A 23,141-nucleotide genomic window follows, 5' to 3' on the forward strand; every position below is an offset into this window, starting at 1 on the left:
ATTTAATAAGTCAAGAGGTATGAACACTTTCTGAAGGCACTGTATATGTGGGCTTGTCTTGTATGTTTGCCTATGGGACTGTGGTTGTTTTTAGTTATTCAGTTCTAACTAAAATAGCTATTTTGAGGTGTGAGGAGTGTGTGTATGTGAGACAGAGGGGTCTGGGTGTAACTCCCTCTTTGGAAATGTGTTAGGATGTGTTGATTCAATGTGTTTTAGAGTGTGTGAGCGTCTTCTCTATTAATATATCAACTCTCTCTTCTGTTTCTGCTGTTTCTGTCTCTAAGGTGGAAGGAGAGGGAGATGAGGAGGTGCTGAGTTGTGTGGGAGGTCGTAGTTTCCGCTCGGTGAGGGAGAGATGGTGGTACATCGCTCTCAGCAAGTGTGGGGTGAGCACTGACCTTTCACTTCTCACTGATGGCTTGTTACTCTGATGACACACACCGCCCGCACACGTATACACACAACCCCCCCCCCCCCCCCCCCCACACACACACACACAACAAATACACTCACAGACTGACATGTACAAAACATTAAGAACACCTGCTCTTTCCATGACAGACTGACCAGGTGAATCCAGGTGAAAGCTATGACCCCTTATTGATGTCACTTGTTAAATCGACTTCAATCAATGTAGATGAAGTAGATGAGACGGGTTAAAGGATTTTTAAGCCTTGAGACAATTGAGACATGGATTGTGTGCCATTCAGAAGGCAAAAATGGATTGTGCTGGGTTTTTCACGCTCAACAGTTTCCTGTGTGTATCAAGAATGGTTCACCACCCTAAAGACATCCAGCCAACTTGACACAACTGTGGGAATCATTGGAGTCAACATGGGCCTGCATCCCTGTGGAAAGCTTTCGACACCTTGTAGAGCCCATCCTCAACGAATTGAGAGGGGGGGCTGAGGGTGCAACTCAATATTAGGAAGGTGTTCCTAATGTTTGGTATACTCAGTGTAGATCTTGTCTGTATGCGTGCTTGCATGCTTTTGTGTGTGCATATGGATGCACAAGTGTGTGTCGCAAGTGTCTGCATCTGTATGTGTGTGTGCAGGGCCAATGTATACACACACTGACTGGCAGTGTTGTGATGTTAGTAGAGAGTGAATGTTTGTGAAGAGGGACAGACAGGATTGAAGCGGATGTTTCCTGGAGAGTGTGTTGTGTTGTCACGGCAGCAAGTGGAGGGCTGTTGACGGACATGATGCCTAATGGTGTAGGACTGAAGCTAAAGCTCTGTCTCCGGCCCACATGGCCCCAGGGACTCTCCCCGTCTCGCCCAGCCTTACCTCGCCTGCACACTGCCAATATAATACATGCCTTCCACCCTCTCTCATTTCTTACTATCTCTGGAGCGTCTGTCACTCTCTCTGTCTTTCTCTTCACCTCTTTCTCTCATTTTTACTCTTTCTTGTTCACCCAATCTCTCCTTTACTCTGACCTTCTTTCTCTGTGTCACTTTATCTCCTCTCACTGTTCTCTGTCTCTCTCCTTCTCTCCCAGTCCTGTCTGTCTCTTCTCACTGCTCGCTGTCTCTCTCCTTCTCTCCCAGTCCTGTCTGTCTCCTCTCACTGCTCTCTGTCTCTCTCCCTCCCTCCAACCCAGTCCTGCCTGTCTCCTCTCACTGCTCTCTGTCTCTCTCCCTCCAACCCAGTCCTGTCTGTCTCCTCTCACTGCTCTCTGTCTCTCTCCCTCCCTCCAACCCAGTCCTGCCTGTCTCCTCTCACTGCTCTCTGTCTCTCTCCCTCCAACCCAGTCCTGTCTGTCTCCTCTCACTGCTCTCTGTCTCTCTCCCTCCCTCCAACCCAGTCCTGCCTGTCTCCTCTCACTGCTCTCTGTCTCTCTCCCTCCAACCCAGTCCTGTCTGTCTCCTCTCACTGCTCTCTCTCTCTCCCTCCAACCCAGTCCTGTCTGTCTCCTCTCACTGCTCTCTCTCCCCCTCCAACCCAGTCCCGTCTGTCTCTTCTCACTGCTCTCTGTCTCTCTCCTTCTCTCCCAGTCCTGTCTGTCTCTTCTCACTGCTCTCTGTCTCTCTCTCTCCCTCCAACCCAGTCCTGTCTGTCTCCTCTCACTGCTCTCTGTCTCTCTCCCTCCAACCCAGTCCTGTCTGTCTCCTCTCACTGCTCTCTGTCTCTCTCCCTCCAACCCAGTCCTGTCTGTCTCTTCTCACTGCTCTCTGTCTCTCTCCCTCCAACCCAGTCCTGTCTGTCTCTTCTCACTGCTCGCTGTCTCTCTCCTTCTCTCCCAGTCCTGTCTGTCTCTTCTCACTGCTCTCTGTCTCTGTCCCTCCAACCCAGTCCTGACTGTCTCCTCTCACTGCTCTCTGTGTCTCTCCCTCCAACCCAGTCCTGTCTGTCTCCTCTCACTGCTCTGTCTTTCTCCCTCCAACCCAGTCCTGTCTGTCTCTTCTCACTGCTCTCTGTCTCTCTCCCTCCAACCCAGTCCTGTCTGTCTCCTGTCACTGCTCTCTGTCTCTCTCCCTCCAACCCAGTCCTGTCTGTCTCTTCTCACTGCTCTCTGTCTCTCTCCTTCTCTCCCAGTCCTGTCTGTCTCCTCTCACTGCTCTCTCTCCCCCTCCAACCCAGTCCCGTCTGTCTCTTCTCACTGCTCTCTGTCTCTCTCCTTCTCTCCCAGTCCTGTCTGTCTCTTCTCACTGCTCTCTGTCTCTCTCCCTCCAACCCAGAACCTGTCTCCTCTCACTGCTCTTCTCTCTCCCTCCAACCCAGTCCTGTCTGTCTCTTCTCACTGCTCTCTGTCTCTCTCCCTCCAACCCAGTCCTGCCTGTCTCATCTCACTGCTCTCTGTCTCTTTCCTTCTCTCCCAGTCCTGTCTGTCTCTTCTCACTGCTCTCTGTCTCTCTCTCTCCCTCCAACCCAGTCCTGTCTGTCTCCTCTCACTGCTCTCTGTCTCTCTCCCTCCAACCCAGTCCTGTCTGTCTCCTCTCACTGCTCTCTGTCTCTCTCCCTCCAACCCAGTCCTGTCTGTCTCTTCTCACTGCTCTCTGTCTCTCTCCCTCCAACCCAGTCCTGTCTGTCTCCTCTCACTGCTCTGTCTCTCTCCCTCCAACCCAGTCCTGTCTGTCTCTTCTCACTGCTCTCTGTCTCTCTCCCTCCAACCCAGTCCTGTCTGTCTCTTCTCACTGCTCTCTGTCTCTCTCCTTCTCTCCCAGGCCTGTCTGTCTCTTCTCACTGCTCTCTGTCTCTCTCCCTCCAACCCAGTCCTGCCTGTCTCATCTCACTGCTCTCTGTCTCTCTCCTTCTCTCCCAGGCCTGTGTGTCTCTTCTCACTGCTCTCTGTCTCTCTCCCTCCAACCCAGTCCTGTCTGTCTCCTCTCACTGCTCTATCTCTCTCCCTCCAACCCAGTCCTGCCTGTCTCATCTCACTGCTCTCTGTCTCTTTCCTTCTCTCCCAGTCCTGTCTGTCTCTTCTCACTGCTCTCTCTCCCCCTCCAACCAAGTCCTGTCTGTCTCTTCTCACTGCTCTCTGTCTCTCTCCCTCCAACCCAGTCCTGTCTGTCTCTTCTCACTGCTCTCTGTCTCTCTCCTTCTCTCCCAGTCTTGTCTGTCTCTTCTCACTGCTCTCTGTCTCTCTCCCTCCAACCCAGTCCTGCCTGTCTCCTCTCACTGTTCTGTCTCTCAAGTTCTCTCTCCCTCTCTCCCAGTCCTGCCTGGCTAGTATTGATTTTGTGACAGTGAACGGTTCATGCTCCTCACTCCTCTGATGGAGGTACTGAGATCGAGTCTTGGCTGGCAGATGAAATCAAAGGTTTTTTTCTCTCACTTACAGCACAACAGCACAAACTCTAGAGGCTTTGAACTCCTCTCTGTGAAATGAGCTCTTTGTGCACTCACTGTCGCTCCATCTAACTCCCCGCTCTCTCCCTCTGTCTCTCCCTCTCCCTCTCTCTCTCTCTCTCTCTCTCTCTCTCTCCCTCTGTCTCTTCCTCTGTCTCTCCCTCTCCCTCTCCCTCTGTCTCTCTCTCTCTCCCTCTGTCTCTCTCTCTCTCCCTCTCCCTCTGTCTCTCCCTCTGTCTCTTCCTCTGTCTCTCTCTCTCTCCCTCTCCCTCTGTCTCTCCCTCTGTCTCTTCCTCTGTCTCTCCCTCTCCCTCTGTCTCTCTCTCTCCCTCTCCCTCTGTCTCTCCCTCTGTCTCTCTCCATCTCCCTCTCCCTCTGTCTCTCTCCCTCTCCCTCTCCCTCTGTCTCTTCCTCTGTCTCTCCCTCTCCCTCTCCCTCTCCCTCTCCCTCTGTCTCTCCCTCTGTCTCTTCCTCTGTCTCTCTCCCTCTCCCTCTCCCTCTCCCTCTGTCTCTCCCTCTGTCTCTCCCTCTGTCTCTCCCTCTGTCTCTCCCTCTGTCTCTCCCTCTGTCTCTTCCTCTGTCTCTCTCTCTCTCCCTCTCCTTCTCCCTCTCCCTCTGTCTCTCCCTCTCCCTCTCCCTCTGTCTCTCTCTCCCTCTCCCTCTGTCTCTTCCTGTCTCTCCCTCTCCCTCTCCCTCTGTCTCTCTCTCTCTCCCTCTCCCTCTGTCTCTCCCTCTGTCTCTTCCTCTGTCTCTCTCTCTCCCTCTGTCTCTCTCTCTCTCCCTCTCCCTCTGTCTCTCCCTCTGTCTCTTCCTCTGTCTCTCCCTCTCCCTCTGTCTCTCTCTCTCTCCCTCTCCCTCTGTCTCTTCCTCTGTCTCTCTCTCTCCCTCTCCTTCTCCCTCTCCCTCTGTCTCTCTCTCTCCCTCTCCCTCTCCTTCTCCCTCTCCCTCTGTCTCTGTCTCTGTCTCTGTCTCTCCCTCTGTCTCTCTCCCTCTCCCTCTCCGTCTCCCTCTCCCTCTGTCTCCGTCTCCGTCTCTGTCTCTCTCCCTCTCCGTCTCCCTCTCCCTCTGTCTCCGTCTCTGTCTCTCTCCCTCTCCCTCTCCGTCTCCCTCTCCCTCTGTCTCCGTCTCTGTCTCTCAGGGGGAAGGTTTGCAGCTGGAGTATGAGATGAAGCTGACCAATGGCCAGTCTTTCTGGACACAACATTTCTCTGCAGACGAGTTTGGTGAGAACGACACAGATTACAGAATGAACGTTAATGGCTCGTCCAACACTATTTAACACGGCCAATAAAGCATATTAAAATGAACAAATTATTACAACGAAGGAATGGATGAATTAATGATGATGGATTAACATGAGTGGAATGGATTAAAAAGGAAACGCAGTTTAGAAAAACAATATTAAGCTACTCTCTTATTCTGATGTTCTAATGACCTCTCTCTTTCTGTCGCTCTCTCTGTTCCTCTCCCTCCCTCCCCCTCTCTCATCACCATCTCTGCCTCTCTCTCTTTCGCTTTCGCACTCCATTTCTCTACCTCTCTCTACCTCTCCCTAACCGCATGCCTCTATTCTCAGGGATCCTGGAAACTGACATCACGTTCCTGGTTATCTTCTCCCTGGTCTTCATCCTCTCATGTTATTTTGCCTGTAAGTGCCTGAGGAACAAGATCAGATCACGTCTTCCTCACACCAGAAAAGCACTTAGCAGCCAATCCTAACCTGAGATCTCTGCTCTTAACTCCCATCTTCACACAAATGTCTCATTGGCATTAATGCACCAATGCACCAAACGTCAGAATTACACTAGCCTTAAGTGCTAGTCCTTTCTGGGAGGAGGGAAGGGGTGTGAAAAGCGCCTGCCTTTCTGGAATGAAGACAGAGTAGAGGAATAGAGCTTGTCATTATGGAGTCATGGGGGCATGTCTTTCTGGAATGAAGACAAAGAGTAGAGGAATAGAGCTTGTCATTATGGAGTCATGGGGGCATGTCTTTCTGGAATGAGGGAAGAGTAGAGGAATAGAGCTTGTCATTATGGAGTGATGGGGGCATGTCTTTCTGGAATGAAGACAAAGAGTAGAGGAATAGAGCTTGTCATTATGGAGTCATGGGGGCATGTCTTTCTGGAATGAGGGAAGAGTAGAGGATTAGAGCTTGTCATTATGGAGTCATGGGGGCATGTCTTTCTGGAATGAGGGAAGAGTAGAGGATTAGAGCTTGTCATTATGGAGTCATGGGGGCATGTCTTTCTGGAATGAGGGAAGAGTAGAGGAATAGAGCTTGTCATTATGGAGTCATGGGGGCATGTCTTTCTGGAATGAAGACAAAGAGTAGAGGATTAGAGCTTGTCATTATGGAGTCATGGGGGCATGTCTTTCTGGAATGAAGACAAAGAGTAGAGGATTAGAGCTTGTCATTATGGAGTCATGGGGGCATGTCTTTCTGGAATGAAGACAAAGAGTAGAGGATTAGAGCTTGTCATTATGGAGTCATGGGGGCATGTCTTTCTGGAATGAGGGAAGAGTAGAGGATTAGAGCTTGTCATTACGGAGTCATGGGGGCATGTCTTTCTGGAATGAGGGAAGAGTAGAGGAATAGAGCTTGTCATTATGGAGTCATGGGGGCATGTCTTTCTGGAATGAGGGAAGAGTAGAGGATTAGAGCTTGTCATTATGGAGTCATGGGGGCATGTCTTTCTGGAATGAAGATAAAGAGTAGAGGAATAGAGCTTGTCATTATGGAGTCATGGGGGCATGTCTTTCTGGAATGAGGGAAGAGTAGAGGATTAGAGCTTGTCATTATGGAGTCATGGGGGCATGTCTTTCTGGAATGAGGGAAGAGTAGAGGAATAGATCTTGTCATTATGGAGTCATGGGGGCATGTCTTTCTGGAATGAGGGAAGAGTAGAGGATTAGAGCTTGTCATTATGGAGTCATGGGGGCATGTCTTTCTGGAATGAAGATAAAGAGTAGAGGAATAGAGCTTGTCATTATGGAGTCATGGGGGCATGTCTTTCTGGAATGAGGGAAGAGTAGAGGATTAGAGCTTGTCATTATGGAGTCATGGGGGCATGTCTTTCTGGAATGAGGGAAGAGTAGAGGATTAGAGCTTGTCATTATGGAGTCATGGGGGCATGTCTTTCTGGAATGAAGACAAAGAGTAGAGGATTAGAGCTTGTCATTATGGAGTCATGGGGGCATGTCTTTCTGGAATGAGGGAAGAGTAGAGGAATAGAGCTTGTCATTATGGAGTCATGGGGGCATGTCTTTCTGGAATGAAGACAAAGAGTAGAGGATTAGAGCTTGTCATTATGGAGTCATGGGGGCATGTCTTTCTGGAATGAAGACAAAGAGTAGAGGATTAGAGCTTGTCATTATGGAGTCATGGGGGCATGTCTTTCTGGAATGAAGACAAAGAGTAGAGGATTAGAGCTTGTCATTATGGAGTCATGGGGGCATGTCTTTCTGGAATGAGAGAAGAGTAGAGGAATAGAGCTTGTCATTATGGAGTCATGGGGGCATGTCTTTCTGGAATGAGAGAAGAGTAGAGGAATAAAGCTTGTCATTATGGAGTCATGGGGGCATGTCTTTCTGGAATGAGGGAAGAGTAGAGGAATAGAGCTTGTCATTATGGAGTCATGGGGGCATGTCTTTCTGGAATGAGGGAAGAGTAGAGGAATAGAGCTTGTCATTATGGAGTCATGGGGGCATGTCTTTCTGGAATGAGGGAAGAGTAGAGGAATAGAGCTTGTCATTATGGAGTCATGGGGGCATGTCTTTCTGGAATGAGGGAAGAGTAGAGGATTAGAGCTTGTCATTATGGAGTCATGGGGGCATGTCTTTCTGGAATGAGGGAAAGAGTAGAGGAATAGAGCTTGTCATTATGGAGTCATGGGGGCATGTATTTCTGGAATGAGGGAAGAGTAGAGGATTAGAGCTTGTCATTATGGAGTCATGGGGGCATGTCTTTCTGGAATGAAGACAAAGAGTAGAGGATTAGAGCTTGTCATTATGGAGTCATGGGGGCATGTCTTTCTGGAATGAAGACAAAGAGTAGAGGATTAGAGCTTGTCATTATGGAGTCATGGGGGCATGTCTTTCTGGAATGAGGGAAGAGTAGAGGAATAGAGCTTGTCATTATGGAGTCATGGGGGCATGTCTTTCTGGAATGAAGACAAAGAGTAGAGGATTAGAGCTTGTCATTATGGAGTCATGGGGGCATGTCTTTCTGGAATGAGGGAAGAGTAGAGGAATAGAGCTTGTCATTATGGAGTCATGGGGGCATGTCTTTCTGGAATGAAGACAAAGAGTAGAGGATTAGAGCTTGTCATTATGGAGTCATGGAGGCATGTCTTTCTGGAATGAGAGAAGAGTAGAATAGAGCTTGTCATTATGGAGTCATGGGGGCATGTCTTTCTGGAATGAGGGAAGAGTAGAGGCATAGAGCTTGTCATTATGGAGTCATGGGGGCATGTCTTTCTGGAATGAGGGAAGAGTAGAGGAATAGAGCTTGTCATTATGGAGTCATGGGGTCATGTCTTTCTGGAATGAGGGAAGAGTAGAGGATTAGAGCTTGTCATTATGGAGTCATGGGGGCATGTCTTTCTGGAATGAGGGAAGAGTAGAGGAATAGAGCTTGTCATTATGGAGTCATGGGGGCATGTCTTTCTGGAATGAAGACAAAGAGTAGAGGATTAGAGCTTGTCATTATAGAGTCATGGGGGCATGTCTTTCTGGAATGAAGACAAAGAGTAGAGGATTAGAGCTTGTCATTATGGAGTCATGGGGGCATGTCTTTCTGGAATGAGGGAAGAGTAGAGGATTAGAGCTTGTCATTACGGAGTCATGGGGGCATGTCTTTCTGGAATGAGGGAAGAGTAGAGGAATAGAGCTTGTCATTATGGAGTCATGGGGGCATGTCTTTCTGGAATGAGGGAAGAGTAGAGGATTAGAGCTTGTCATTATGGAGTCATGGGGGCATGTCTTTCTGGAATGAGGGAAGAGTAGAGGAATAGAGCTTGTCATTATGGAGTCATGGGGTCATGTCTTTCTGGAATGAGGGAAGAGTAGAGGATTAGAGCTTGTCATTATGGAGTCATGGGGGCATGTCTTTCTGGAATGAGGGAAGAGTAGAGGAATAGAGCTTGTCATTATGGAGTCATGGGGGCATGTCTTTCTGGAATGAAGACAAAGAGTAGAGGATTAGAGCTTGTCATTATAGAGTCATGGGGGCATGTCTTTCTGGAATGAAGACAAAGAGTAGAGGATTAGAGCTTGTCATTATGGAGTCATGGGGGCATGTCTTTCTGGAATGAGGGAAGAGTAGAGGATTAGAGCTTGTCATTACGGAGTCATGGGGGCATGTCTTTCTGGAATGAGGGAAGAGTAGAGGAATAGAGCTTGTCATTATGGAGTCATGGGGGCATGTCTTTCTGGAATGAGGGAAGAGTAGAGGATTAGAGCTTGTCATTATGGAGTCATGGGGGCATGTCTTTCTGGAATGAAGATAAAGAGTAGAGGAATAGAGCTTGTCATTATGGAGTCATGGGGGCATGTATTTCTGGAATGAGGGAAGAGTAGAGGATTAGAGCTTGTCATTATGGAGTCATGGGGGCATGTCTTTCTGGAATGAGGAATAGTAGAGGATTAGAGCTTGTCATTATGGAGTCATGGGGGCATGTCTTTCTGGAATGAAGACAAAGAGTAGAGGATTAGAGCTTGTCATTATGGAGTCATGGGGGCATGTCTTTCTGGAATGAAGACAAAGAGTAGAGGATTAGAGCTTGTCATTATGGAGTCATGGGGGCATGTCTTTCTGGAATGAGGGAAGAGTAGAGGATTAGAGCTTGTCATTATGGAGTCATGGGGGCATGTCTTTCTGGAATGAGGGAAGAGTAGAGGAATAGAGCTTGTCATTATGGAGTCATGGGGGCATGTCTTTCTGGAATGAAGACAAAGAGTAGAGGATTAGAGCTTGTCATTATGGAGTCATGGGGGCATGTCTTTCTGGAATGAGGGAAGAGTAGAGGAATAGAGCTTGTCATTATGGAGTCATGGGGGCATGTCTTTCTGGAATGAAGACAAAGAGTAGAGGATTAGAGCTTGTCATTATGGAGTCATGGAGGCATGTCTTTCTGGAATGAGGGAAGAAGAGTAGAATAGAGCTTGTCATTATGGAGTCATGGGGGCATGTCTTTCTGGAATGAGGGAAGAGTAGAGGATTAGAGCTTGTCATTATGGAGTCATGGGGGCATGTCTTTCTGGAATGAGGGAAGAGTAGAGGAATAGAGCTTGTCATTATGGAGTCATGGGGGCATGTCTTTCTGGAATGAGGAAGAGTAGAGGATTAGAGCTTGTCATTATGGAGTCATGGGGGCATGTCTTTCTGGAATGAAGATAAAGAGTAGAGGAATAGAGCTTGTCATTATGGAGTCATGGGGGCATGTATTTCTGGAATGAGGGAAGAGTAGAGGATTAGAGCTTGTCATTATGGAGTCATGGGGGCAATGTCTTTCTGGAATGATGGGAATGAGACAAAGAGTAGAGGATTAGAGCTTGTCATTATGGAGTCATGGGGGCATGTCTTTCTGGAATGAAGACAAAGAGTAGAGGATTAGAGCTTGTCATTATGGAGTCATGGGGGCATGTCTTTCTGGAATGAAGACAAAGAGTAGAGGATTAGAGCTTGTCATTATGGAGTCATGGGGGCATGTCTTTCTGGAATGAGGGAAGAGTAGAGGATTAGAGCTTGTCATTATGGAGTCATGGGGGCATGTCTTTCTGGAATGAAGACAAAGAGTAGAGGATTAGAGCTTGTCATTATGGAGTCATGGGGGCATGTCTTTCTGGAATGAGACAAGAGTAGAGGATTAGAGCTTGTCATTATGGAGTCATGGGGCATGTCTTTCTGGAATGAGGGAAGAGTAGAGGATTAGAGCTTGTCATTAGGAGTCATGGGGGCATGTCTGGAATGAGGGAAGAGTAGAGGATGAGCTTGTCATTAGTCATGGGGGCATGTCTTTCTGGAATGAGGGAAGAGTAGAGGAATTAGAGCTTGTCATTATGGAGTCATGGGGGCATGTCTTTCTGGAATGAAGACAAAGAGTAGAGGATTAGAGCTTGTCATTATGGAGTCATGGGGGCATGTCTTTCTGGAATGAGGGAAGAGTAGAGGATTAGAGCTTGTCATTATGGAGTCATGGGGGCATGTCTTTCTGGAATGAGGGAAGAGTAGAGGATTAGAGCTTGTCATTATGGAGTCATGGGGGCATGTCTTTCTGGAATGAAGACAAAGAGTAGAGGATTAGAGCTTGTCATTATGGAGTCATGGGGGCATGTCTTTCTGGAATGAGACAAGAGTAGAGGATAGAGCTTGTCATTATGGAGTCATGGGGGCATGTCTTTCTGGAATGAGGGAAGAGTAGAGGCATAGAGCTTTGTCATTATGGAGTCATGGGGTCATGTCTTTTCTGGAATGAGGGATGTCTTTCTGGAATGAGGGGCAAATGAGAGTAGAGGATTAGAGCTTGTCATTATGGAGTCATGGGGGCATGTCTTTCTGGAATGAGGGAAGAGTAGAGGATTAGAGCTTGTCATTATGGAGTCATGGGGGCATGTCTTTCTGGAATGAAGACAAAGAGTAGAGGATTAGAGCTTGTCATTATGGAGTCATGGGGCATGTCTTTCTGGAATGAGGACAAGAGTAGAGGATTAGAGCTTGTCATTATGGAGTCATGGGGGCATGTCTTTCTGGAATGAGGGAAGAGTAGAGGATTAGAGCTTGTCATTATGGAGTCATGGGGGCATGTCTTTCTGGAATGAGGAAGAGTAGAGGAATAGAGCTTGTCATTATGGAGTCATGGGGGCATGTCTTTCTGGAATGAAGACAAAGAGTAGAGGATTAGAGCTTGTCATTATGGAGTCATGGGGGCATGTCTTTCTGGAATGAAGACAAAGAGTAGAGGATTAGAGCTTGTCATTATGGAGTCATGGGGGCATGTCTTTCTGGAATGAAGACAAAGAGTAGAGGATTAGAGCTTGTCATTATGGAGTCATGGGGGCATGTCTTTCTGGAATGAGGGAAGAAGAGGATTAGAGGTCATTAGAGCTTGTCTTTCTGGAATGAGGGAAGAGTAGAGGAATAGAGCTTGTCATTATGGAGTCATGGGGCATGTCTTTCTGGAATGAGGGAAGAGTAGAGGATTAGAGCTTGTCATTATGGAGTCATGGGGGCATGTCTTTCTGGAATGAAGATAAAGAGTAGAGGAATAGAGCTTGTCATTATGGAGTCATGGGGGCATGTCTTTCTGGAATGAGGGAAGAGTAGAGGAATAGAGCTTGTCATTATGGAGTCATGGGGGCATGTCTTTCTGGAATGAGGGAAGAGTAGAGGATTAGAGCTTGTCATTATGGAGTCATGGGGGCATGTCTTTCTGGAATGAGGGAAGAGTAGAGGATTATAGAGCTTGTCATTATGGAGTCATGGGGGCATGTCTTTCTGGAATGAAGACAAAGAGTAGAGGATTAGAGCTTGTCATTATGGAGTCATGGGGGCATGTCTTTCTGGAATGAGGACAAGAGTAGAGGATTAGAGCTTGTCATTATGGAGTCATGGGGGCATGTCTTTCTGGAATGAAGACAAAGAGTAGAGGATTAGAGCTTGTCATTATGGAGTCATGGGGGCATGTCTTTCTGGAATGAAGACAAAGAGTAGAGGATTAGAGCTTGTCATTATGGAGTCATGGGGGCATGTCTTTCTGGAATGAGGGAAGAGTAGAGGATTAGAGCTTGTCATTATGGAGTCATGGGGGCATGTCTTTCTGGAATGAGGGAAGAGTAGAGGAATAGAGCTTGTCATTATGGAGTCATGGGGGCATGTCTTTCTGGAATGAAGACAAAGAGTAGAGGATTAGAGCTTGTCATTATGGAGTCATGGGGGCATGTCTTTCTGGAATGAGGGAAGAGTAGAGGAATAGAGCTTGTCATTATGGAGTCATGGGGGCATGTCTTTCTGGAATGAAGACAAGAGTAGAGGATTAGAGCTTGTCATTATGGAGTCATGGGGGCATGTCTTTCTGGAATGAGGGAAGAGTAGAGGATTAGAGCTTGTCATTATGGGGGCATGTCTTTCTGGAATGAGGGAAGAGTAGAGGAATAGAGCTTGTCATTATGGAGTCATGGGGGCATGTCTTTCTGGAATGAGGGAAGAGTAGAGGATTAGAGCTTGTCATTATGGAGTCATGGGGGCATGTCTTTCTGGAATGAAGATAAAGAGTAGAGGAATAGAGCTTGTCATTATGGAGTCATGGGGGCATGTCTTTCTGGAATGAGGGAAGAGTAGAGGATTAGAGCTTGTCATTATGGAGTCATGGGGGCATGTCTTTCTGGAATGAGGGAATAGTAGAGGATTAGAGCTTGTCATTATGGAGTCATGGGGGCATGTCTTTCTGGAATGAAGACAAAGAGTAGAGGATTAGAGCTTGTCATTATGGAGTCATGGGGGCATGTCTTTCTGGAATGAAGACAAAGAGTAGAGGATTAGAGCTTGTCATTATGGAGTCATGGGGGCATGTCTTTCTGGAATGAGGGAAGAGTAGAGGATTAGAGCTTGTCATTGTGGAGTCATGGGGGCATGTCTTTCTGGAATGAGGGAATAGTAGAGGATTAGAGCTTGTCATTATGGAGTCATGGGGGCATGTCTTTCTGGAATGAAGACAAAGAGTAGAGGATTAGAGCTTGTCATTATGGAGTCATGGGGGCATGTCTTTCTGGAATGAGGGAAGAGTAGAGGATTAGAGCTTGTCATTATGGAGTCATGGGGGCATGTCTTTCTGGAATGAGGGAAGAGTAGAGGAATAGAGCTTGTCATTATGGAGTCATGGGGGCATGTCTTTCTGGAATGAAGACAAAGAGTAGAGGATTAGAGCTTGTCATTATGGAGTCATAGGGGCATGTCTTTCTGGAATGAAGACAAAGAGTAGAGGATTAGAGCTTGTCATTATGGAGTCATGGGGGCATGTCTTTCTGGAATGAAGACAAAGAGTAGAGGATTAGAGCTTGTCATTATGGAGTCATGGGGGCATGTCTTTCTGGAATGAGGGAAGAGTAGAGGATTAGAGCTTGTCATTACGGAGTCATGGGGGCATGTCTTTCTGGAATGAGGGAAGAGTAGAGGAATAGAGCTTGTCATTATGGAGTCATGGGGGCATGTCTTTCTGGAATGAGGGAAGAGTAGAGGATTAGAGCTTGTCATTATGGAGTCATGGGGGCATGTCTTTCATGGAATGAAGAATAAAGAGTAGAGGATTAGAGCTTGTCATTATGGAGTCATGGGGGCATGTCTTTCTGGAATGAGGGAAGAGTAGAGGATTAGAGCTTGTCATTATGGAGTCATGGGGGCATGTCTTTCTGGAATGAGGGAAGAGTAGAGGATTAGAGCTTGTCATTATGGAGTCATGGGGGCATGTCTTTCTGGAATGAAGAAAAGAGTAGAGGATTAGAGCTTGTCATTATGGAGTCATGGGGGCATGTCTTTCTGGAATGAGGAAGAGTAGAGGAATAGAGCTTGTCATTATGGAGTCATGGGGGCATGTCTTTCTGGAATGAAGACAAAGAGTAGAGGATTAGAGCTTGTCATTATGGAGTCATGGGGGCATGTCTTTCTGGAATGAGGGAAGAGTAGAGGATTAGAGCTTGTCATTATGGAGTCATGGGGGCATGTCTTTCTGGAATGAAGACAAAGAGTAGAGGATTAGAGCTTGTCATTATGGAGTCATGGGGGCATGTCTTTCTGGAATGAGGGAAGAGTAGAGGATTAGAGCTTGTCATTATGGAGTCATGGGGGCATGTCTTTCTGGAATGAAGACAAAGAGTAGAGGATTAGAGCTTGTCATTATGGAGTCATGGGGGCATGTCTTTCTGGAATGAAGACAAAGAGTAGAGGATTAGAGCTTGTCATTATGGAGTCATGGGGGCATGTCTTTCTGGAATGAGGGAAGAGTAGAGGAATAGAGCTTGTCATTATGGAGTCATGGGGGCATGTCTTTCTGGAATGAGGGAAGAGTAGAGGATTAGAGCTTGTCATTATGGAGTCATGGGGGCATGTCTTTCTGGAATGAGGGAAGAGTTAGAGCTTGTCATTATGGAGTCATGGGGGCATGTCTTTCTGGAATGAAGATAAAGAGTAGAGGAATAGAGCTTGTCATTATGGAGTCATGGGGGCATGTCTTTCTGGAATGAGGAAGAGTAGAGGATTAGAGCTTGTCATTATGGAGTCATGGGGGCATGTCTTTCTGGAATGAAGACAAGAGTAGAGGATTAGAGCTTGTCATTATGGAGTCATGGGGGCATGTCTTTCTGGAATGAGGGAAGAGTAGAGGATTAGAGCTTGTCATTATGGAGTCATGGGGGCATGTCTTTCTGGAATGAGGGAAGAGTAGAGGATTAGAGCTTGTCATTATGGAGTCATGGGGGCATGTCTTTCTGGAATGAGGAAGAGTAGAGGATTAGAGCTTGTCATTATGGAGTCATGGGGGCATGTCTTTCTGGAATGAGGGAAGAGTAGAGGATTAGAGCTTGTCATTATGGAGTCATGGGGGCATGTCTTTCTGGAATGAAGACAAAGAGTAGAGGAATAGAGCTTGTCATTATGGAGTCATGGGGGCATGTCTTTCTGGAATGAAGACAAAGAGTAGAGGATTAGAGCTTGTCATTATGGAGTCATGGGGGCATGTCTTTCTGGAATGAGGAAGAGTAGAGGATTAGAGCTTGTCATTATGGAGTCATGGGGGCATGTCTTTCTGGAATGAGGGAAGAGTAGAGGATTAGAGCTTGTCATTATGGAGTCATGGGGGCATGTCTTTCTGGAATGAAGACAAAGAGTAGAGGAATAGAGCTTGTCATTATGGAGTCATGGGGGCATGTCTTTCTGGAATGAGGAAGAGTAGAGGATTAGAGCTTGTCATTATGGAGTCATGGGGGCATGTCTTTCTGGAATGAAGAAAAGAGTAGAGGAATAGAGCTTGTCATTATGGAGTCATGGGGGCATGTCTTTCTGGAATGAGGGAAGAGTAGAGGATTAGAGCTTGTCATTATGGAGTCATGGGGGCATGTCTTTCTGGAATGAAGACAAAGAGTAGAGGATTAGAGCTTGTCATTATGGAGTCATGGGGGCATGTCTTTCTGGAATGAGGAAGAAGAGGATAGAGCTTGTCATTAGAGTCATGGGGGCATGTCTTTCTGGAATGAAGAATGAGCTTGTCATTATGGGTCATGGGGCATGTCTTTCTGGAATGAGGGAAGAGTAGAGGATTAGAGCTTGTCATTATGGAGTCATGGGGGCATGTCTTTCTGGAATGAAGACAAAGAGTAGAGGATTAGAGCTTGTCATTATGGAGTCATGGGGGCATGTCTTTCTGGAATGAGGAAGAGTAGAGGATTAGAGCTTGTCATTATGGAGTCATGGGGGCATGTCTTTCTGGAATGAGGGAAGAGTAGAGGATTAGAGCTTGTCATTATGGAGTCATGGGGGCATGTCTTTCTGGAATGAGGGAAGAGTAGAGGAATAGAGCTTGTCATTATGGAGTCATGGGGGCATGTCTTTCTGGAATGAAGACAAAGAGTAGAGGATTAGAGCTTGTCATTATGGAGTCATGGGGGCATGTCTTTCTGGAATGAGGGAAGAGTAGAGGATAGAGCTTGTCATTATGGAGTCATGGGGGCATGTCTTTCTGGAATGAAGACAAAGAGTAGAGGATTAGAGCTTGTCATTATGGAGTCATGGGGGCATGTCTTTCTGGAATGAGGGAAGAGTAGAGGAATAGAGCTTGTCATTATGGAGTCATGGGGGCATGTCTTTCTGGAATGAGGGAAGAGTAGAGGATTAGAGCTTGTCATTATGGAGTCATGGGGGCATGTCTTTCTGGAATGAAGATGAAAGAGTAGAGGAATAGAGCTTGTCATTATGGAGTCATGGGGGCATGTCTTTCTGGAATGAGGGAAGAGTAGAGGATTAGAGCTTGTCATTATGGAGTCATGGGGGCATGTCTTTCTGGAATGAAGACAAAGAGTAGAGGATTAGAGCTTGTCATTATGGAGTCATGGGGGCATGTCTTTCTGGAATGAGGAAAAGAGTAGAGGATTAGAGCTTGTCATTATGGAGTCATGGGGGCATGTCTTTCTGGAATGAGGGAAGAGTAGAGGATTAGAGCTTGTCATTATGGAGTCATGGGGGCATGTCTTTCTGGAATGAGGGAAGAGTAGAGGATTAGAGCTTGTCATTATGGAGTCATGGGGGCATGTCTTTCTGGAATGAAGACAAAGAGTAGAGGATTAGAGCTTGTCATTATGGAGTCATGGGGGCATGTCTTTCTGGAATGAGGGAAGAGTAGAGGATTAGAGCTTGTCATTATGGAGTCATGGGGGCATGTCTTTCTGGAATGAGGGAAGAGTAGAGGAATAGAGCTTGTCATTATGGAGTCATGGGGGCATGTCTTTCTTTCTGAATGAAGACAAAGAGTAGAGGATTAGAGCTTGTCATTATGGAGTCATGGGGGCATGTCTTTCTGGAATGAAGACAAAGAGTAGAGGATTAGAGCTTGTCATTATGGAGTCATGGGGGCATGTCTTTCTGGAATGAGGGAAGAGTAGAGGATTAGAGCTTGTCATTATGGAGTCATGGGGGCATGTCTTTCTGGAATGAGGGAAGAGTAGAGGAATAGAGCTTGTCATTATGGAGTCATGGGGGCATGTCTTTCTGGAATGAGGGAAGAGTAGAGGATTAGAGCTTGTCATTATGGAGTCATGGGGGCATGTCTTTCTGGAATGAAGATAAAGAGTAGAGGAATAGAGCTTGTCATTATGGAGTCATGGGGGCATGTCTGGAATGAGGGAAGAGTAGAGGATTAGAGCTTGTCATTATGGAGTCATGGGGGCATGTCTTTCTGGAATGAGGGAAGAGTAGAGGATTAGAGCTTGTCATTATGGAGTCATGGGGGCATGTCTTTCTGGAATGAGGAAAAGAGTAGAGGATTAGAGCTTGTCATTATGGAGTCATGGGGGCATGTCTTTCTGGAATGAAGACAAAGAGTAGAGGATTAGAGCTTGTCATTATGGAGTCATGGGGGCATGTCTTTCTGGAATGAGGGAAGAGTAGAGGAATAGAGCTTGTCATTATGGAGTCATGGGGGATGTCTTTCTGGAATGAAGACAAAGTAGAGGTCATTAGAGGATTAGAGCTTGTCATTATGGAGTCATGGGGGCATGTCTTTCTGGAATGAGGGAAGAGTAGAGGATTAGAGCTTGTCATTATGGAGTCATGGGGGCATGTCTTTCTGGAATGAGGGAAGAGTAGAGGAATAGAGCTTGTCATTATGGAGTCATGGGGTCATGTCTTTCTGGAATGAGGGAAGAGTAGAGGATTAGAGCTTGTCATTATGGAGTCATGGGGGCATGTCTTTCTGGAATGAAGACAAAGAGTAGAGGATTAGAGCTTGTCATTATAGAGTCATGGGGGCATGTCTTTCTGGAATGAAGACAAAGAGTAGAGGATTAGAGCTTGTCATTATGGAGTCATGGGGGCATGTCTTTCTGGAATGAGGGAAGAGTAGAGGATTAGAGCTTGTCATTACGGAGTCATGGGGGCATGTCTTTCTGGAATGAGGGAAGAGTAGAGGAATAGAGCTTGTCATTATGGAGTCATGGGGGCATGTCTTTCTGGAATGAGGGAAGAGTAGAGGATTAGAGCTTGTCATTATGGAGTCATGGGGGCATGTCTTTCTGGAATGAAGATAAAGAGTAGAGGAATAGAGCTTGTCATTATGGAGTCATGGGGGCATGTCTTTCTGGAATGAGGGAAGAGTAGAGGATTAGAGCTTGTCATTATGGAGTCATGGGGGCATGTCTTTCTGGAATGAGGGAATAGTAGAGGATTAGAGCTTGTCATTATGGAGTCATGGGGGCATGTCTTTCTGGAATGAAGACAAAGAGTAGAGGATTAGAGCTTGTCATTATGGAGTCATGGGGGCATGTCTTTCTGGAATGAAGACAAAGAGTAGAGGATTAGAGCTTGTCATTATGGAGTCATGGGGGCATGTCTTTCTGGAATGAGGGAAGAGTAGAGGATTAGAGCTTGTCATTATGGAGTCATGGGGCATGTCTTTCTGGAATGAGGGAAGAGTAGAGGAATAGAGCTTGTCATTATGGAGTCATGGGGGCATGTCTTTCTGGAATGAAGACAAAGAGTAGAGGATTAGAGCTTGTCATTATGGAGTCATGGGGGCATGTCTTTCTGGAATGAGGGAAGAGTAGAGGAATAGAGCTTGTCATTATGGAGTCATGGGGGCATGTCTTTCTGGAATGAAGACAAAGAGTAGAGGATTAGAGCTTGTCATTATGGAGTCATGGAGGCATGTCTTTCTGGAATGAGAGAAGAGTAGAATAGAGCTTGTCATTATGGAGTCATGGGGGCATGTCTTTCTGGAATGAGGGAAGAGTAGAGGATTAGAGCTTGTCATTATGGAGTCATGGGGGCATGTCTTTCTGGAATGAGGGAAGAGTAGAGGAATAGAGCTTGTCATTATGGAGTCATGGGGGCATGTCTTTCTGGAATGAGGGAAGAGTAGAGGATTAGAGCTTGTCATTATGGAGTCATGGGGGCATGTCTTTCTGGAATGAAGATAAAGAGTAGAGGAATAGAGCTTGTCATTATGGAGTCATGGGGCATGTCTTTCTGGAATGAGGAAGAGTAGAGGATTAGAGCTTGTCATTATGGAGTCATGGGGGCATGTCTTTCTGGAATGAGGGAAGAGTAGAGGATTAGAGCTTGTCATTATGGAGTCATGGGGGCATGTCTTTCTGGAATGAAGACAAGAGTAGAGGATTAGAGCTTGTCATTATGGAGTCATGGGGGCATGTCTTTCTGGAATGAAGACAAAGAGTAGAGGATTAGAGCTTGTCATTATGGAGTCATGGGGGCATGTCTTTCTGGAATGAGGGAAGAGTAGAGGATTAGAGCTTGTCATTATGGAGTCATGGGGGCATGTCTTTCTGGAATGAAGACAAAGAGTAGAGGATTAGAGCTTGTCATTATGGAGTCATGGGGGCATGTCTTTCTGGAATGAGAGAAGAGTAGAGGATAGAGCTTGTCATTATGGAGTCATGGGGGCATGTCTTTCTGGAATGAGGAAGAGTAGAGGATTAGAGCTTGTCATTATGGAGTCATGGGGGCATGTCTTTCTGGAATGAGGAAGAGTAGAGGAATAGAGCTTGTCATTATGGAGTCATGGGGGCATGTCTTTCTGGAATGAGGGAAGAGTAGAGGATTAGAGCTTGTCATTATGGAGTCATGGGGGCATGTCTTTCTGGAATGAGGGAAGAGTAGAGGATTAGAGCTTGTCATTATGGAGTCATGGGGGCATGTCTTTCTGGAATGAAGACAAAGAGTAGAGGATTAGAGCTTGTCATTATGGAGTCATGGGGGCATGTCTTTCTGGAATGAAGACAAAGAGTAGAGGATTAGAGCTTGTCATTATGGAGTCATGGGGGCATGTCTTTCTGGAATGAAGACAAAGAGTAGAGGATTAGAGCTTGTCATTATGGAGTCATGGGGGCATGTCTTTCTGGAATGAGGGAAGAGTAGAGGATTAGAGCTTGTCATTATGGAGTCATGGGGGCATGTCTTTCTGGAATGAGGGAAGAGTAGAGGAATAGAGCTTGTCATTATGGAGTCATGGGGGCATGTCTTTCTGGAATGAGGGAAGAGTAGAGGAATAGAGCTTGTCATTATGGAGTCATGGGGGCATGTCTTTCTGGAATGAAGACAAAGAGTAGAGGATTAGAGCTTGTCATTATGGAGTCATGGAGGCATGTCTTTCTGGAATGAGAGAAGAGTAGAATAGAGCTTGTCATTATGGAGTCATGGGGGCATGTCTTTCTGGAATGAAGACAAAGAGTAGAGGATTAGAGCTTGTCATTATAGAGTCATGGGGGCATGTCTTTCTGGAATGAAGACAAAGAGTAGAGGATTAGAGCTTGTCATTATGGAGTCATGGGGGCATGTCTTTCTGGAATGAGGGAAGAGTAGAGGATTAGAGCTTGTCATTACGGAGTCATGGGGGCATGTCTTTCTGGAATGAGGGAAGAGTAGAGGAATAGAGCTTGTCATTATGGAGTCATGGGGGCATGTCTTTCTGGAATGAGGGAAGAGTAGAGGATTAGAGCTTGTCATTATGGAGTCATGGGGGCATGTCTTTCTGGAATGAAGATAAAGAGTAGAGGAATAGAGCTTGTCATTATGGAGTCATGGGGGCATGTCTTTCTGGAATGAGGGAAGAGTAGAGGATTAGAGCTTGTCATTATGGAGTCATGGGGGCATGTCTTTCTGGAATGAGGGAATAGTAGAGGATTAGAGCTTGTCATTATGGAGTCATGGGGGCATGTCTTTCTGGAATGAAGACAAAGAGTAGAGGATTAGAGCTTGTCATTATGGAGTCATGGGGGCATGTCTTTCTGGAATGAAGACAAAGAGTAGAGGATTAGAGCTTGTCATTATGGAGTCATGGGGGCATGTCTTTCTGGAATGAGGGAAGAGTAGAGGATTAGAGCTTGTCATTATGGAGTCATGGGGGCATGTCTTTCTGGAATGAGGGAAGAGTAGAGGAATAGAGCTTGTCATTATGGAGTCATGGGGGCATGTCTTTCTGGAATGAAGACAAAGAGTAGAGGATTAGAGCTTGTCATTATGGAGTCATGGGGGCATGTCTTTCTGGAATGAGGGAAGAGTAGAGGAATAGAGCTTGTCATTATGGAGTCATGGGGGCATGTCTTTCTGGAATGAAGACAAAGAGTAGAGGATTAGAGCTTGTCATTATGGAGTCATGGAGGCATGTCTTTCTGGAATGAGAGAAGAGTAGAATAGAGCTTGTCATTATGGAGTCATGGGGGCATGTCTTTCTGGAATGAGGGAAGAGTAGAGGATTAGAGCTTGTCATTACGGAGTCATGGGGGCATGTCTTTCTGGAATGAGGAAGAGTAGAGGAATAGAGCTTGTCATTATGGAGTCATGGGGGCATGTCTTTCTGGAATGAGGGAAGAGTAGAGGATTAGAGCTTGTCATTATGGAGTCATGGGGGCATGTCTTTCTGGAATGAAGATAAAGAGTAGAGGAATAGAGCTTGTCATTATGGAGTCATGGGGGCATGTATTTCTGGAATGAGGGAAGAGTAGAGGATTAGAGCTTGTCATTATGGAGTCATGGGGGCATGTCTTTCTGGAATGAGGGAATAGTAGAGGATTAGAGCTTGTCATTATGGAGTCATGGGGGCATGTCTTTCTGGAATGAAGACAAAGAGTAGAGGATTAGAGCTTGTCATTATGGAGTCATGGGGGCATGTCTTTCTGGAATGAAGACAAAGAGTCTTGTCATTATGGAGTCATGGGGGCATGTCTTTCTGGAATGAAGACAAGAGTAGAGGATTAGAGCTTGTCATTATGGAGTCATGGGGGCATGTCTTTCTGGAATGAGGGAAGAGTAGAGGAATAGAGCTTGTCATTATGGAGTCATGGGGGCATGTCTTTCTGGAATGAGACAAAGAGTAGAGGATTAGAGCTTGTCATTATGGAGTCATGGAGGCATGTCTTTCTGGAATGAGAGAAAGAGTAGAATAGAGCTTGTCATTATGGAGTCATGGGGGCATGTCTTTCTGGAATGAGGGAAGAGTAGAGGCATAGAGCTTGTCATTATGGAGTCATGGGGGCATGTCTTTCTGGAATGAGGGAAGAGTAGAGGAATAGAGCTTGTCATTATGGAGTCATGGGGTCATGTCTTTCTGGAATGAGGGAAGAGTAGAGGATTAGAGCTTGTCATTATGGAGTCATGGGGGCATGTCTTTCTGGAATGAGGGAAGAGTAGAGGAATAGAGCTTGTCATTATGGAGTCATGGGGGCATGTCTTTCTGGAATGAAGACAAAGAGTAGAGGATTAGAGCTTGTCATTATAGAGTCATGGGGGCATGTCTTTCTGGAATGAAGACAAAGAGTAGAGGATTAGAGCTTGTCATTATGGAGTCATGGGGGCATGTCTTTCTGGAATGAAGACAAAGAGTAGAGGATTAGAGCTTGTCATTATGGAGTCATGGGGGCATGTCTTTCTGGAATGAGGGAAGAGTAGAGGATTAGAGCTTGTCATTATGGAGTCATGGGGGCATGTCTTTCTGGAATGAGGGAAGAGTAGAGGAATAGAGCTTGTCATTATGGAGTCATGGGGGCATGTCTTTCTGGAATGAGGGAAGAGTAGAGGAATAGAGCTTGTCATTATGGAGTCATGGGGGCATGTCTTTCTGGAATGAA

At 46.4% G+C, this 23,141-nt stretch overlaps 1 protein-coding gene across 1 annotated transcript in view; it reads left to right on the forward strand.

Moving 5' to 3' along the window:
* LOC115127445 (transmembrane protein 145-like) overlaps nucleotides 1–23,141 on the forward strand; it is an 80,456-nt gene that overhangs the window by 16,219 nt on the left and 41,096 nt on the right. The window contains exons 5-7 of the mRNA XM_065027941.1: nucleotides 288–389; nucleotides 4,939–5,023; nucleotides 5,377–5,448. Coding sequence (XP_064884013.1) covers nucleotides 288–389; nucleotides 4,939–5,023; nucleotides 5,377–5,448 — 259 coding nt within the window. The remainder of the gene's footprint in view (nucleotides 1–287; nucleotides 390–4,938; nucleotides 5,024–5,376; nucleotides 5,449–23,141) is intronic.

This window comes from Oncorhynchus nerka, linkage group LG14 (assembly GCF_034236695.1).
Source record: "Oncorhynchus nerka isolate Pitt River linkage group LG14, Oner_Uvic_2.0, whole genome shotgun sequence".
NCBI lineage: Eukaryota > Metazoa > Chordata > Actinopteri > Salmoniformes > Salmonidae > Oncorhynchus > Oncorhynchus nerka.